We start from the raw sequence: 15,870 nt of genomic DNA, 5'->3' as shown, positions 1-15,870 counted from the left end.
TGAGCAGACTGTGACAAACAACTGGATCATAGTTTTTTAAAAAAGTAAAGACAAGTGCATTAAAAGTTCCCTCCTGAGTTGTTAGAAAGCATTTAACACAATCATATTCATATTCACATTCGTTCAATGTCGAAAACTAATCAGGACATGCTGCAGATTCAGGCCTAATTCAGATGGAATAAGAATTAAGCTGAATAAAACGGAAAAAAAGGAGTAATGGCTGGTCAATTACAATGCAAACTAAGTTAGAAAAGTAGGGATGAATCATATGGATTTTCTTAAGCCGATTCAAAGATTAAGATTAAAAGTGTAAATAAAACTGCACCTATTTCTCTTGCACCTTAAGTTCTTCTTCTTCTTCTTCTTCTTCTGTGTTTATTAGCAGCCTGCAAACCAACTTTAAAGGTGCATACCACCGCTATTATTTCATTATAGGCCGATAAAAGACATCGTACAAAACAGCACTATAAACCAGTTAAAGAGTGATATTGCACATTGTATTGACACTCATGTTATCAGCGTCAGATGGCGACGCGTGTCAGGGTTAAATGTGTGACGGTGAAAATGAATTTTCAGGCTCCTTTTCCAGGGATTCCTCACAACAACAGTGCACACGAGAGATTTCACAGTGTTGTTTGTTGATTTCATATTCCAAAACTGCATCCCAGAGAGAGAGAGAGTGACAAGAGGATTTCTCCAATTGTATCAATATTTTATTACATACTATCTCATGAAAACATCTTCAACTTTTTTTTCCCCCCCACATATAAACACCGCAAATTGGTACATTTACAAATCTTCAGCCGTCCAAATTCATACAAAAAAAAGGAAACACGGCGAGGGATCAATACACGAGACGCTCTGTTATCACAAGGACTGCGTGTGCTGTCGAATTTTTGCTTTTCATCAATTGTGAATTCAATGGAGACACATTTACAAGATCAATATGTTGTTTTGGATATCAATCCGATTTAGGCACTGACTGGATGATCGTGATTTAGGCAAAACCTGACCAACCGATGGGTAATACTGAGAAACAACAGCCATTTTTTTTTTTTTTATGTGTTTTTTTTACCAGTGTCTGTGAGACGTTTCTAAGTAAAATCTTATCTACAATTCATAGTTTTATTACAGAGTTCAGTTGTAACCACAGAACAAGAAGTTGTACCAAAAAAAGTCCTAGCTCACCCTAAAATAGTTCATTTTTACGGCGTGAATCCTAACACCAATCACAAAGACACTCCTTATTTTTATTTACTTTTTTTGTTTTTTGCCTCGATGCTAATTTTTCAAAATCAGAAATGCTCGCACACATGCAAATAAATTAACATGAGAAAAGTAAACGATTCACCAAAAGAAAAGAAAAGAAAAAAAGAAAAGAATATTTTTGGTTTTGAGTTTTAAAATGTAAGTAAAATGCAAAACAAAATGAAATAAATTAGCAGCTTAAATCATGGTACATTCACATGAGTTGTTTTTTTTTTTACTACTAAAGTTCAGTGACGTCAATGTTTAACGATACACATGTTCCGGGCTGATCGTGCAGAGTGGAGTCAGAAGTCTGAGCCAAATGTTTAGTGTGCAATTTTTTCACAATGTGACTGAGAAAATTGTGCGATCAATCAAAAGAAAAAAAAAAAAAAGATAAAACAAAAAGAACATCCTGTGTCCTCTCAGCGGATCAACAGTTTGTGAGAAGTTCTGGACTGAAGTTCTGCGACGGTCGGTCTTCTTCTAGTTCCCTTTTCTCTTCCTGTTTCAGTCTCAGAGTCCCGTTGAAGTTTCGACAGAATAACACGTGGACTCCCGCCTTTTTTTCGTTGGATGTCTGAACCTGCGCCTCCCTCGGCAGGCCGACATCCCTCACGCAGCAGTTCAAGAGGCAACAAAAAGTTGTTATTTCTGCTTCGCTGTGCGCCGATCCGACTCTGCACTCTCGGTGCTGCTATTATCGCCGTCGCGTCACTTCGGGCTGGGAACATGCGGCGCGGTCCCGGTCGGCGTGGACTGGGGCGAGCTCTGGTAGGTGCGCAGCATCACCTTGTGCTTGGTGGCGCCTTCTGTACGGCGGCATTGTTGGTCCACCAGGAACTCTTTGAGTCGGCTGGAGGTGAAGGTGAGGGTCTGCCTCCTCAGCTTCATCAGGTAGGAGTCCTGCAGCCACGCCTGCGTGAAGCAGTCTCGTGTCGTCGGACGCGCCCTGAAAATACAAATACGTAGAACTTAAAGGAGACCCGTCATGCTTTTTAGTTTCCTTTTGTTTTATATATGTTGCTGTGCATGTAAACAGAAGCTCTTCTCTCCCACAGAAAGCAGTGCTCCTCAAACACATCATCAATAGTCCCGCCCTTTATTTTGTAACACTGTGACATCACACTACGTCACCATGTCACACATTTCCTTAATTTACGCCTCGGAGCTAAGTTTGCAGTGAGAATTGATTTAGCAAAGCTGCTCTCTTGTTGTTGGTGCTGCTGGGTCAGGCGTGTGTCAGCTGACCAATCAGAGCACACTGGGGTTTTCACCTTAAAGAGACAGGCGCGTTCAGACAGAGGGAGAGCAGAGGACTATCTGAGCAGTTGGATGTGTTTTTTAAGCATTAAAGCATGTAAATCTATTCTAATAGTAACCCAAAATAAAAGTATACAAAGTGTAAATTAAAATGTTGTGGGCACTCACCACGGGTAACTGCTCAACATCTTCTTGAGAAAGGCGGAGGCACTTTGGGACACATTTGGGTAAAGTTTCGTCGGGTCAAACTTTGCCATGAGGATTTTGGATTCGACTTGTAGAGGGTCTTTATCTTCGAAGGGCAGTTGACCACTGAGCCTGGGTTTGAACATAAAATGAACGTTTTAGGAGCCCTTCAAATTGTCGGGTGCTTTAGCATGCTGTAGCAAAAACTGAGTTATTAAATAAAAACAAGTTAATTTAATTTCAAAGGGACGCTTCACTTACATGATGTGGGTGACGACTCCGACGGTCCAAATATCCGCAGGAGGACCGACCACTTCACCTTTTACCATCTCAGGAGCTTGGATCACATTTTTCAAGAGGATGTAAATGTAGAAAAATGAGAGATTGCATTAATAGAACTTTGCTTAATGCTGCTAGAATGGCCCAGTGTATTAAACAATAAGAAACACACAACACACACAGCAACACCGTCTTGTTTTTTACCCATGTACTCCAGAGTTCCCGCTCCTGGGTCCTGCTGTTTGAGGCTGAGGGGGTTGAAGCTCTGAGCGCTTCCGAAGTCCACGATCTTGATGGCGTTGAGGTTGGTCACCATGATGTTGTCGGGCTTGAGGTCCAGGTGGAGGACGCGGCGGTTGTGGAGGTACTCGACTCCCTGCAGGATCTGGACCAGGTAACCCGCCACGTCGTCCTCGGAGTAACGGAACCTTTAGTGAGCAGAAAGAGAGTTGATACTGAGAGGAAAGTTTTATTACGTTAACCTAGGGAGCCTTCTGTATTTGCCATTTCATAGAGAAGACTAGTTAGTGGATTCCTCTGAAGTTACATTAAATGTTTTCTCTGCAGCACCGAGCTGTCACAGAGTGAAAAGGTCTTCTCTCTGACCCCCCGCCATGTACGTCTGCCCGACTTTGTCCATCCCGGTGTGAGGTGACACATCCCGCCCTCCTACCTGTCGATCAGGCTGTACAGCAGCTCTTTGCCGGTGCAGTACTCCACCACCAGCACCAGGTAGCGCGGCGTGACGTAGGCCTCGTGCAGAGCCATGACCTTCTCGTTGTGGAGGGACTTCAGGATCTCGTACTCCTTCAGGACTTCCTGTTTGCTCTCCGGGCTGTAGGGAATGATCTTTGCCATGTAGATTTTGCCCGTCGAGTTCTCGCGGCACTCTCGGACGACTCCAAAACGCCCCCTGGCAAAAAAAACAAACAAACAAACAAACATATCACTCTATTGCAACACGCAGAGAAAGGCAGTTATGGCCTCCGTTGGGACGAGGACATTCTGTCTCACCTTCCTTTCTCGTCCAGGAAGGTGTAGGGTTTCTGTGGGACCCCCTGCCGTAAAGCAGAGGAGGGTGTAGCACGCCCTGATGGGGTGCTTCTGGAGGGGGTACTGGCCCCGTCAGCGATGGGGCTCAGGCTGGAGCTCTGGAGAACTTGCGGGGAGAAGGAGACAGGAGTCGGAGCCACGCGAGCAGTGACGGTGGTGGTGGGGACGTACGTGGGCACGGAGGCCGCTGCTGGTTTGGTTGGCGTCAGTGGCGGGGTTACAAGAGCAGGTGGAGGCGATGCTGCTGGTGTCTGGGTCATAGGAGACACCACGTTTACCGGACTCTGGGGTTTGGGGACGACAAAAGGTGGAGGTGCTTTGACTGCGGAGGTTACTTTTGGAGCGTCCTTGGCTGAGGACAGAGGGGTGGGTGCGGCGTCCATTTTGGATGGAGGTGAAGCAGCAGGTGCATCTTTCGGAGAGGTGGAGGCGGAAGTGATGGTGGTGACAGGTATCCTGGGAGCGCTGTTCTGGACCGGTCGGAGTGGAGGGACGGTCACTGAGGAGGTGACGACTGGCTCAGGTGGAGCTGGGACTGTTTTTACAACAGCCACACCAGGTGGAGCTCCTCCACCTGTGAAACACAAAAACTGACTCAATACACATTTAATATTTTAGCCACTCCTCTTGACACATCCTGTTTGTTTTTTGAAGGGGAATTATGTAGCTTTGGGAAACAGAACTGACTTTCATTGAAAGTGTATAAATACCTGTCGGGTGGAGGCTGACTGGAGCGGAGCAGCTGCTGGACGGTCCCTGTCCGGCCTTGTTGGTACACGTGACCCGGAACCTGAACGTGCCGCCTGCTGGCAGGTCCGTGACGTTGTAGTAACAGTCGACCACTCCGGTGGCCACAGTCAGCCACTTAGAGTCCCCTACAGGACAGAGGAGGAAGAGATTAGAGCTGCTGTTGATGTGATCTTTACACATGTGTTGGTATGTAGATTGGATTTCTATGTATTTTTAAGTAAAATCATGACAAAGAAGTTGCTGATCTCCTGTTGTAGTTCACGTATTGGGCAGCAGGGGGCGGTGTTGTCAAACAGATAAACTGGACATGCACATGGATCAAAAACAAGCTTCATGAAAAGGGCTCTACAACTGAAATGCACAAATTTCACACAAATTATGCACCACAGTGTCTTATTTCTTCCTCAGGCACGCTCAAACAGAGATGAATTAAAATGTAAATGAAGCAGTGACGCACTCTCCTCGTGGCAAAGATGGCACAGAGGCAGAATACACTCCAGAGTGAAATCTATCAGACCGAAAGAGTTCAATAAATATTCACAAACTCTTGAGTCTGCAGCTCCAAGTCTGTGTGACTTTATTTTCCTCCAGCACACCATGAGATAGCGATGAATCATCGCAGCGCCGCTACAGTCACTATTCCCTCGTGGACCGGCTCATTTTCTCTGTCTAAGTGGCGTCTATGGATTTGAAAACTCATTTCCCAGAGAACATACAGTGCAAAGCCAAACACTGTCAAAGCGTTGCCTCCTTTGAAACATTTTAATTTCCTTTTTTTTCCCCCCTCATGTGGCTGCACAGCATCACGCTGACGAGAGTGCAGCTAGAGAAAGTAGTCTTAAAGCTGCCAACAGGCCGCAGTACACGTCTTTATATGTGTGTTTGGACGAGCTCACCTTCCGTCTTTCTCTCCAGGGTGTAGCTGCAGGGCGACTTGGTGTCTGCTGGCTTCCAGAGCACCAGGGCTGTGTTGTTGTAGGTCTGGGGGACTTCAGGGGTTCCCGGTCGTTTTGGGACACCTTACGGAGGTCAAGGAGTAAATCAGGTGAGTGCACACCGGCTTCTGTGGAGGCTTTCCAGGACAAACACTGACCAACACTTCTCGAGTAATTCTCTTCCTATCCTACTTCCTTCTGTTGTTTGCACACCGCTGTTCCCTTGAGTTACAGATAAGATAAGATCCCAATTAGCCTCCATAAAGTGGCTGCTTCTCTTTCTGGGGTCCAATTTAACATAACAGGAACAAGAACTACCAATTAAAACGCTGCAGCAGCATCAATCAATTTCCACCGAAAAAAAAAAGCCATTTCCGCACACATTTATCACCTCGGCACTGATTTATTAACAAAAGGCCGACGTTTTGCTCACTTTGTCTTCCTCTTTTGCAGCGATTTAATTCCCTTTATCACAGGAGGAGCCTGAGATTCGTCTTGTAGTTTGATTAACTTGGTGATTTGATGTTTTTACTGTAGGTAAAAGATCGTTTTTCCATAAATTGAATAAATACCAGAAGACTTACTGTTGGTTTTTGGCGATGTGTGTCTGTATGTGCAGGGTTTTAACTGTTTTGTGTCTGCGGTTTGAAGGGTGTGTGCAGTGTGTGGGTGGTTTGACTGTGAAGTGTGCGAGTGTGTCAACATGTTCGTGGTTTCAGTATGTGTGCCCGGCTTTACTACTGTGTGAGCGAGATGGAATTTTGCTCTGCTACTGGTTATTATTAGTGGGAATCTGTACACATCTTGCTTGTTACCACTCGTTTTAGTCAAACAGTTGTTAATCATCAGTCTTATGTGTTGATAATGTTTGACCTCAAGCTCAGTTGTGGACAAAGAGAGAGTTGTTTTTTCTGCACGTCTTTTTCCAGATCTGACTTATAAGAGCGTCTGTGTTTACTTAGAAACAGCATGATTTGGTTATAGTTTACATTACAATTCTGCACAGAAATGTCACAGTTTCATCACATCGAGAGTCAAGATACGGAAGAAAGAAAAAGAAAAGATGCTGATTTTCCGGAGACCAGGGTACAGAGTTCTGTTGTCACACCAAAACAAACCCCGACACAAATAGTGTCATCCCTATAACTTTTCAAACGTATTTCCCATCAGGCCTGTGCACCGGCGTGAACAATAGAGCCAGTGCTCCAGGCGAGATAAGCTGTCTGAAGTATTTTTCTCACGGCTGATAGATTGTCAAGCGGAAACAAATAAGCATCAGCGGCTGAGATTAGTAACACGTCCGACGCCGAAACAAATAAAGTTCCAGCGCAGTCGATTGCATCTGACGTCTGAGAAATACATCTTCCACTGAAGCCTCAAAAGTCTCGTTATCAGCGCTGCATTTGTGAGCAGCAGAGGCAGAATCCGAGCGCTGTTGTTCTCATTACACTCCGTTTGTGCGGAGGCATGACTGGAGTGTTAACTGTGACGAGCCGCAGCTGACTTCAAATTGCAGGAAGCATCATTTGTTCCCATCACACGATGAATATGAGAAAACGACGAAAAACCCATTAAGCTAATCTACTGTAAAGTTAATCTGTTGACATTAATATTCATACCGACTGTATTAATATTCATACCATTCTTCCCGCTATTAAAATTGAATTAGGTAAAATACATCACATTATGAGGATAATTACTGTGAGTGCACCAAAGACGAAGGAGCAGCTGGATGTCTGGTTAGAAAACTCACTCCATGTTGTAATTACGGCTGAGCAACAATCGATTTATATCATTATAACACGGCCGTGATGTGAGACTATGTATTGTCTCGGATTCTGGATATCTTCATATGACACAAGTGTTGTATTTTTACTTTTTTAAGGCTGTATGATAGTGAAGTGATTTTGTGACCTTACCAAACCTTTAATCTCTAAAAGTCATCTCAACATCTGCAGTGACAAACTAACCACCAAAACAATCCTCTGTGAACAAACAGGGGCTGAACAAGCTACTTACAAGCGATGGACAGTGTGCAGGAGGTGGTGATGGTGGCTATCGGGTTGGTAGCTATGCACTCATAAACGCCATCGTCCTTGCGGCTGGACTTCATGATTGTAAGAAGCTGCCTGCCGTCTGGGTGGGAGATCAGGTTGACCCTGTCATCCACCTCCAGCGGTTTCCGATCTGGAAATCACACACAAAAAAACAAAAATAAAAATGAGCGACTGAACAGCAGATTGATAACGTCATGATATTTTCGTGGGAATTTAAGTGAGATACCTTTCATCCATGTTATGCCTGGAGGTGGACTTCCAGCTGGAAGGCAGCTCAGAGTGACGGACTCGCCCTCCAACAAGACGTGGTCTTTTAGTTTGATGTGGAACACGGGGGCGAAGTCTGAAGCAGAGCGTATGAACTGCTGGCTCTTTGACAGACCCTCCTCTTTGGGGGTGGATGAAGGCAGATCCGTCTGGGAGGGGGTTTTATCCCTCTTCCCCCTCGTCAGTCCCCACCTGTCCCACCGCGATCGCCTGTCGCTCTCTGAGGTTTTTTCGGACTGGATGCTAGAAGTGGATTCAATGGATTCCTTGGACGCACTGGCACCGGTTTGTTTTGCTAGCTGATTCTCAGGGATGCCCATACCCTTGAGTCCTCGCCCCTCAGACTGGGAATGACGATGGCGGGCAAACAGAGGCGTCCTCTTTTCCTCCCCGTCCTCTTTTCTCTCCTCAGACTGACTACGGATTTTCGAGGATATTCCCGCCACTTTGTTCTCAAACTTCTGTTTCATTGCCAGGACAGGAGAGTCGGGGACTTTCTTGGAATCCTTTTGCACCAGCTCTTTCTGACTTCCCCCAGTGTCTTTATCCTTCCTCTCCTCTGACTGCGTCCTTATTTTGGCAGAGATCCCTGCCACTTTGGACTCAAACTTGCGCCTCATAGCAGAAACAGATGACTCCTCAGCTTTTCTTTGTTCTCTTTCATCCAGCTGCTTCTGTGCGCTGCTCAGCTCCTTCGTATCCAGGGACTTACTGCGACCAATCGCCCATGAAACTCTCTTGCTTACAGCAGTTTCCTGACTCTTTTCCTCCTTTGGTTTCTCGCCCTTCTTATCAACGGATGTTGACCTCTTTGACCGCAAGGAAAACCTCCCAATCAGACCAAGCCCCGTTTCCTTATCTTCCACTCTTAGATCTTGAACGGATTTGGATTTCTCCTGTAATCCTCTGGATACCATTTCAATCGGCGCCCCCCTCGGCCCAGGCCTGTAAACCTCCTCACCGCCCTCGACACCCTTCCGGCTGAGCACCGGTGATTTCTCCTCTGATTTGTTTCTGGTCAGTTTGCGGAGGCCACGGGTCAAAGACGACTCCCGCTTCTTAAACCTGGCTTCAAAGACCTCCTCCGAGTCGATGTCTTTGATGTCTGTTCTGAGCACAGGCTGGCGGCCGACGGCAGGAAGGTCAGGGTTCGATGATGTGGAAACAGAACCAGGAGGTCGGTCAGCAGTTGCTACCTTGGAAAATACCGCTGCGTGTTCAGGTAACGTGGGAGAATCTGTGGGTTTTGTATCAGTGGGCGTGGCTGCAGCAATCGGATGTTTGTGTTGGGCATACACAGACGACGGTTTACTATTTACTCGTGTGTCTTCGTCTCCTTTTTCATTAATATGCAGCTCTTGATTTTCTTTCCTCTCTTCGTCCTCATCATCCTCCTCTATTACGATTATAGGAGTAATAACAGACGGGGATCTAGACTCAGATTCTCCTTTATCTGCCTTTTCTAACTGGGTTTTGGTCCTTTTCTCTGTTATGTTCTTCTCATTCATACTTTGCATTTCCTCGTGGTCTTTCACATTGTTCTCTTGGTCCAATCTGTCTTGCGTTGGGAGTATAAAGGAAGTCCTCTTTGTAGGTGAGCCAGGTTTCGACTCCAGTGTTGTTTGTTCTGTAAGCGCGGACATCGAGGTCGCCTCCTGGAGCTTCTTCCCTTCTACGCTCCCGTTGCCCACCGATGGGATCTCTAGGGGGGCTCCAAACCTGCGGTGTAGGGGCATGGGCTCAGAATCCCCCTGAGTGAAGGAGGCGCTTTTACGAAAGACTTTGGTCTGTGGCATGTCCTCCCCTGTATTCTCTGAAGACGCTGCTCTGATGAGTGTTGACGGCCCTGCTCTGGATCTCCTCAGATTACGATCCAGAGACCCAGTCCGCCTCTCCTCTTCCATACCGAGTGTTTCAAATAATGGCCCTCGTAGGCCGCTCATCTTTTTGTCCATGCTTCCTCCCCTGAGCAACCGCTGTCTCATCAGTTCCAGTTTGAGTGCGTAATCCTCCTGGCTCAACTTTGCTGCGCCAGGGCTCGGACTGCGATTGGGTAGTTCCATAGAAACAGCCTTTTTGAGGCTCTTGTTACTTGCCTCTGAATCACCGTTGGCGTTTCCCTCTTCTGGGTCAATATGGAGAAGCAGTGCAGAATCAGCAGAGCTGCCTCTCCTCATGGTCGCCCTCCTGGATTTCGTTTGTGAATCCTCCGACTCCACGCTTGATCCTTTTTTAAGGGGAGCTCGTTTTGTCTTTTCTGTTTTCTCCTCATTTTGGGTTTCCTCTTCATCTTTCACCCTTTTCCTAACAGCCCCTCCTCTCGTACCTGCTATCTCCATGTCATCCCTTTTCCTTGACCCATCAGCTGCAACACTGGGCCATGCAGTGGCATCTTCGTCCCCTGGGATCTCATTGAGCGAGACCCTGGACCCGGAGAAGACCATCGACAGAGGCATGGGGATAAAGGGAAGCTCATCCACATCTGCATCTGAGTCAGAGGAAGAGGAGGGCGGTGGGGAGCCTTCTTTTAAATGTCTCGCCACTGCGATGGAAACATGGCTGGATGAGTCATTTAAGAGCTCCGGGATTGAGCGCATCACCATCTTCGATTTGTAGCTGATTAGCGAACGCTGAAAAAGCCAAACGAGGACAACGTGAGGAAGTTTATTTAATGTCCCTTCATTCCATGCAAAGTCTGAGGTAACTATACACTTCTGAGATTCAAATGGGTCTCGTTTCGTATGAATTGATCAACATGGGGTTAAATTAAACTGAAGTGGTTTTGGAGTTCATTTAATCAAAGTTTTACCTCCATCAGCAGGTGCTTTTGTGACTGATAATAAGGTGTTGGTTGAAAGAGACGGCTGGATGATATTTAACCTTATAGGTTCAATTGTGCTGTTTTTAAACTTCGATTCAAACATCAGGGAAAGTCAGTCATCTCCAGTGACAAAACTAAGAACCAACCAAACTATGAAACATCCAGCGGGAGTTATTCTGGTCTGAACGGATACTTTCGGCTCTCTCACTAACTCACTCTCTTTGAATCAGGTCTTGGATGATTTTTAATGTCCCTTTTTATTTCCACACACTCAAATGGCTTTCTACCGATTTGTCATCACAGTGGCTTTACCTGCCATTGCCTTCTGGACAGAACTTGCTTCAGCATCGCCGTGCTGATGCTCTTGTTCGTTGGTGACTGCAAAGATACAAAAAAAGAGAGGAGTCGCCATTAACCTTGGTGGGGATATAAACACAAATCTCATGACACACTGAAAAGCTTGAGGCTGGGTGATTCATTTTCTGAATGATGACTCACCTTGAACCAAGGATGACGAAGGCACTCGATGGCGCTGGGCCTCCTGGGAGAGGCAGAAGATGCAGGAGGGTGTTTAGAAAAGAAACTACAGATATTTATGTGTTTATGGTAAATGACCAAGATGCTTACAGTCTGTCCACCACCAAGAGCTTGATGACGAATCCCTTTGCTTCTTTGCAGAGGTCAGAGAACATGCTCTCCTCGAACGCCACGTTGTAGTTACGGATGTTTAAGGCTGTGGCGCGATCGTTCTCGCCAGCGAAAGGAGACACACCAGTCAGGCTAAAGTAAAATAAAACACGATCCTTTTGAGTAACATTTCGGTGTGGGCCTCTAAAATTAGATATTTCGTGGCAAAACAGAAGTGTATATGACATACCAGAGGTAAGTGATGACACCGACAGGCCTGTGGGGGAGCAGGACAGATGAGTGACACGTGGAAACAACATGGAAGCTCATAAAAGACAAGAGATTTTATTGCAATTGCAGCTAACGAGGCTGGAGGCTGCAGCGTGCAGTCACTTCTCCACGCTGGAGAACAGGTGGCTCACCATATGTCTGTTGCCGTGGAGACGGGCGTTTGGTTAACGATCTCCGGCGCCACATATTCTGGCGTGCCGTACTTGCTGTAGTACTCCTCAGAAGAATCCAGTTTCATGGCGTTGCCGAAGTCACAAATGCGGATCTGGTCGCTCCCGGCGCTCGCCATTAAAATGTTTTCAGGCTAGAAGAAACAACATTAAGTGCTTTTAAATAAGATTTACTGATCGATAAATCTGCAAAATTGGGACGGAGAGCTACCTTAATATCAAGGTGGGCGATGTTTTTTTGATGAAGATAACGAAGACCCTCCAAAACCTGCTGAACACTCCAGCGGATCTGCGGAGAAAACACCAGGGAAGGAACTTAAAAGTCACGTTACATAATGATGGCGCAGTGCAGTCAGTCAGCACAGGCACACACAAACCTCCAGCTCCTTGACTGTTGTTTTTTTGGACATTCTCTCCAGCAGCTCCTCGTGACATCTTCACACAACAGTTGAGGAAAAAAAAAAAAAATTGAAGAAGAAGAAGAAGAAGAAGAAGAAGAAGAAGAAGAAGAAGAAGAGAAGAGCTGTGACTTGACTGCACAGATAAGCCAAGTGGTAGGTGCATGAGGAATGAATTATAAATGAGCAAAACTCCCACACATCCTATCTCTTGCTAATTCCACTCATCGGCGATGAGTCAGAGAGAAAAAAGCTGTGCTGCGCTTCATTCATGGCTCCAGGGGACTGCAGAAGACATTAGGATTAATGCGCTGGATCTTTAGTGTCCTTGAGATGCATGTAAGTGCACTTTTGTTCAACAGTGAAGCAGATCAAATTTGAAACGGTAATGCAGGAAAAGTAGAGCCTTTTCGACTTTCCACAGGTAGAAAAAGAAGCTGCAACCTTTCCTGTCATTGTAAATAAGCCACGTTGAAAGGATACAACTCTGTGATGATCACCACCATGTTCTTCTTCTCGAAGGCGTCGTGGAAGTACAGGATCCTCTCGTTGTCCAGCTCAGACAGCAGGTCCATCTCTCTGAGAGCCAAGGCTTTCCTCTTCCCTCGAGCAGAGATGAACTTGGCAGCGAACTCGGCCTTTCCCTTTTTCTGAGTCACCCGCTTCACATAGGAGAAGGCCCCCCTGCACCAATCAGACATTAAGACATTAAAATACCAAAAGAATATTTTCAGGAGGAGACTTGATTCTTTTTTTCATAATCGTACCAGCCATGAGTGACCTCATTACGGCCGCAGATCTAAATACAGCTACTGTTTGAGCGTTGGAGTTCATTCTTGACCTTTACGAGCATTATGTCTGACAAAATATTATCAGCTTAAATGTCAACTCGCTTGCTTTTCAGCATTTGGTAAATTACTACAGCTGGAGGCTCAAAGCCGGTGAGAGGACCTCTGAGCTCAGGTTATTTTAGCAGAATCATTTTTATGCCGTTCTCGTCTAAAATGCTCTTCCAAGAGAAATTTAACACGAGGCTGAAAAGAAAGAAAAGAGTTTGACTCTGGTATCCGAAACACACATCTACAGTCTGATCTATGGCATCAGCCGATCTTCAACTGGTATCTGCTGTAAGATGAAATTCACTGGATGTGCAAAGATTACTGAATCCACTTTCGTGCCTCTCGGGTGTTTGTTTGTGCTGATTTGGAGAATAGAGTTTGCTTCTCTGTTTAATAACCAAAAGACATCCACTGGTTGGAAAACAGACCATCCTGCCTGCTAATCATGCTGTTCAGATTGCTCTACAATTCACAGTAAACGCCCGTCTCCGCCGAGTCAGACTGAAGCGAATCATCTGTCGGGCTAATGCATTCGCTCCACTCAGCCTCGTGACTCATCTCTCGTTTTTCTGTCTGCTGTTGTTAAGCAGGTGCGCCTCCCCGCCCTCCCACGGCCCGACCCTCGCCGCTCAAACTGCCATTAGCGCCGATGCGTTCGCGTGAGGGGATGCGAGGCGGCGGGAGTGTGTGTGCGTTCGTCGCCTCTCGCGCACTCACCTCCCTATCTCTTTGTGGTTATCATAGTAATCCGTCAAGCGCCTCATCTTCCTCAGAATGGTTCCCTCGTCCTCCATTGGCTCAGCCTCTTCTTTTCGCTCTGCATGGAGCACGGACATAGGCATTTTTATGTGTGTGTGCATGTGTGTGTGTGTACATGTTTGCCAGCAGAGTGACAGATGGTTTCAGATTGTAATCTCAAACCACCTTGTGTTCTCGCCCATATGGTGGAGATTTTAAAACAACAAGTAGCTTTTACTGGAGCAAGACTTAATGCTAAAGATCAACAGTAAAAATGGCAGAAATGTCCCTTTAATTTCTCATCATATGATCATTTTACTGATGCTCAGTACAAAAGTGATTTACAGTGTATCATTAAAAAGATGTTTCCTCCTTGTATCTTTCTTAATTTTAGGTCCCACAGACTCCGGTTTGACAACAGACCTGTGTGGACGGTGACTTCGGCCTTGCAGGAGTTGGAGCCGGCCAGGTTCTTAGCGGTGCAGGTGTACACGCCGGAGTGTTCGGGGCAGGCGTTGAGGACAACGAGGGAGTATTCTGGGTCATCGTACACAAATGTGAAGTGGCTGCTCTCGGCGAGGAGCACATCATCCTGCAACAGACCAATCAACTATTAATACGGTTTTCTCGATTACACAACCAGGCTGCGACGGAAAAACACGCTCTCTGGAAGATATTCTGGCTGTGAAAAAAACATCACGGAGGACAGTTTTCTCAAACATCATACCTTAAACCACATTATATCTGGGTCTGGTTTCCCTTCAACCACTACAGCCAGACGGCACGTCTCCCCGATGTGCACGTCCACATCCTCCATGATGGTTTCAAACTTGGGAGACACTACAGAAGGAGAAAAAGAATGAAAAAGAACATAAACATTTTAATCATGAATGACTGAGAGTGTAATCATCTCCTGTCTTCACCCAGAACCCCAGGATATGCCAGCTGGTTTGAAACGTGTCACATCACAGAAATTATTATTGTTTTTTTCGAATTTAAGATGGTTTTTGAACCAGTCGTGCTAGAAACACTTTCGCATGAACAAGATCCTCTTAAAAGAGAGACGAGGACAAGAGAGACTGTTTGTTGTGGTAGTAAAAATGTTAATAGTTCAATATGTATCGCATTAGGAGAAACCATAGTGGTTATACTTGTCGCCACTTAAAATGTTCTTCTATTCAAATCTTCTTTTAACATTTATGGCACTCAGGAAAGGAAAGTCCTCACTGTAAAAGACTGAAGTCATTCTTGGAGAAGCAATGATCCTCAACTTCATAAATAGCTAAACTTAAATTACAAACAGCTTCCCCTCTTTGGCATTTACTGCCGCCAGGAATTCAGTAGTAAGTTCCTTGGATTCAGGCTGAAATGCTAAATTTACCATGTGCTGCTCTGCCTGAACTGAACTGACCTGCCATTGCCAGCTGAAGCGTGCAGAGGTCGCTGCCAAACTGGTTGCTGGCCGTGACCACCAACTGGCCGACGTCTGTGCCCCGGACCCGCTGGAGCTTCAGGGTGTGTTGATCGTCGTCTGGCATGCTCATCTCGTACGTACCCGGTTTGTTGACCAGCACCACCCCCCTCCTGAGGAAGACGGAGGCAACAAGTAAAAGAAAAGTGCCTGTTATAGCTAAGAGGCTAATATCAGTGTTATCCACATTAGTTCTGTCCTTATTTCTAAACAGTCCCTGATGAGAACAGCAGCTTCACTTGTATTAGTGTTCAAACAGTGATTAAAGACACATATACTGAGAAAGAGGAACCGACCTTTTCCAGGTGACGACTGCGTGCACGTGGTTCAGCGTGATGGTGATGGTCGCTGGTTGGTTCTCAACCACGTAAACAATGTCGGGTTTCTCCAAGATGACTGGTGTTTTCCTCAAATATGGTCCTACAGGTGTAAAAAAAAAAAGAAAAAGACATCAATCATCATCATCGTCGTCCTTGG

General features: G+C 45.9%; 1 protein-coding gene across 6 annotated transcripts in view; it reads right to left on the bottom strand.

Moving 5' to 3' along the window:
- Positions 1–691: 691 nt before the first annotated feature.
- The window catches only part of spega (striated muscle enriched protein kinase a), a 54,414-nt gene continuing 39,235 nt past the window's right edge, over positions 692–15,870 (bottom strand). For all 6 annotated transcript variants that reach the window (XM_037090671.1, XM_037090672.1, XM_037090673.1 and 3 more), the window contains 23 exons: positions 15,690–15,813; positions 15,334–15,506; positions 14,650–14,762; positions 14,346–14,514; positions 13,902–14,001; positions 12,829–13,029; positions 12,325–12,382; positions 12,159–12,236; positions 11,909–12,081; positions 11,737–11,763; positions 11,487–11,639; positions 11,358–11,400; positions 11,172–11,237; positions 7,998–10,668; positions 7,734–7,901; positions 5,676–5,798; positions 4,740–4,904; positions 3,991–4,603; positions 3,650–3,889; positions 3,181–3,404; positions 2,959–3,034; positions 2,680–2,829; positions 692–2,200 (listed from right to left, as the gene is read on the bottom strand). In XM_037090671.1, the coding sequence (XP_036946566.1) occupies positions 1,963–2,200; positions 2,680–2,829; positions 2,959–3,034; positions 3,181–3,404; positions 3,650–3,889; positions 3,991–4,603; positions 4,740–4,904; positions 5,676–5,798; positions 7,734–7,901; positions 7,998–10,668; positions 11,172–11,237; positions 11,358–11,400; positions 11,487–11,639; positions 11,737–11,763; positions 11,909–12,081; positions 12,159–12,236; positions 12,325–12,382; positions 12,829–13,029; positions 13,902–14,001; positions 14,346–14,514; positions 14,650–14,762; positions 15,334–15,506; positions 15,690–15,813 (6,146 nt within the window). In that variant the 3' untranslated portion in view covers positions 692–1,962. The remainder of the gene's footprint in view (positions 2,201–2,679; positions 2,830–2,958; positions 3,035–3,180; positions 3,405–3,649; positions 3,890–3,990; positions 4,604–4,739; positions 4,905–5,675; positions 5,799–7,733; positions 7,902–7,997; positions 10,669–11,171; positions 11,238–11,357; positions 11,401–11,486; positions 11,640–11,736; positions 11,764–11,908; positions 12,082–12,158; positions 12,237–12,324; positions 12,383–12,828; positions 13,030–13,901; positions 14,002–14,345; positions 14,515–14,649; positions 14,763–15,333; positions 15,507–15,689; positions 15,814–15,870) is intronic.

Source organism: Acanthopagrus latus, chromosome 24, assembly GCF_904848185.1.
Source record: "Acanthopagrus latus isolate v.2019 chromosome 24, fAcaLat1.1, whole genome shotgun sequence".
NCBI classification, from domain to species: Eukaryota; Metazoa; Chordata; class Actinopteri; order Spariformes; family Sparidae; genus Acanthopagrus; species Acanthopagrus latus.
Note: the sequence above shows the minus strand (reverse complement) of the source record. Positions and strands in the feature narration are given on the sequence as shown.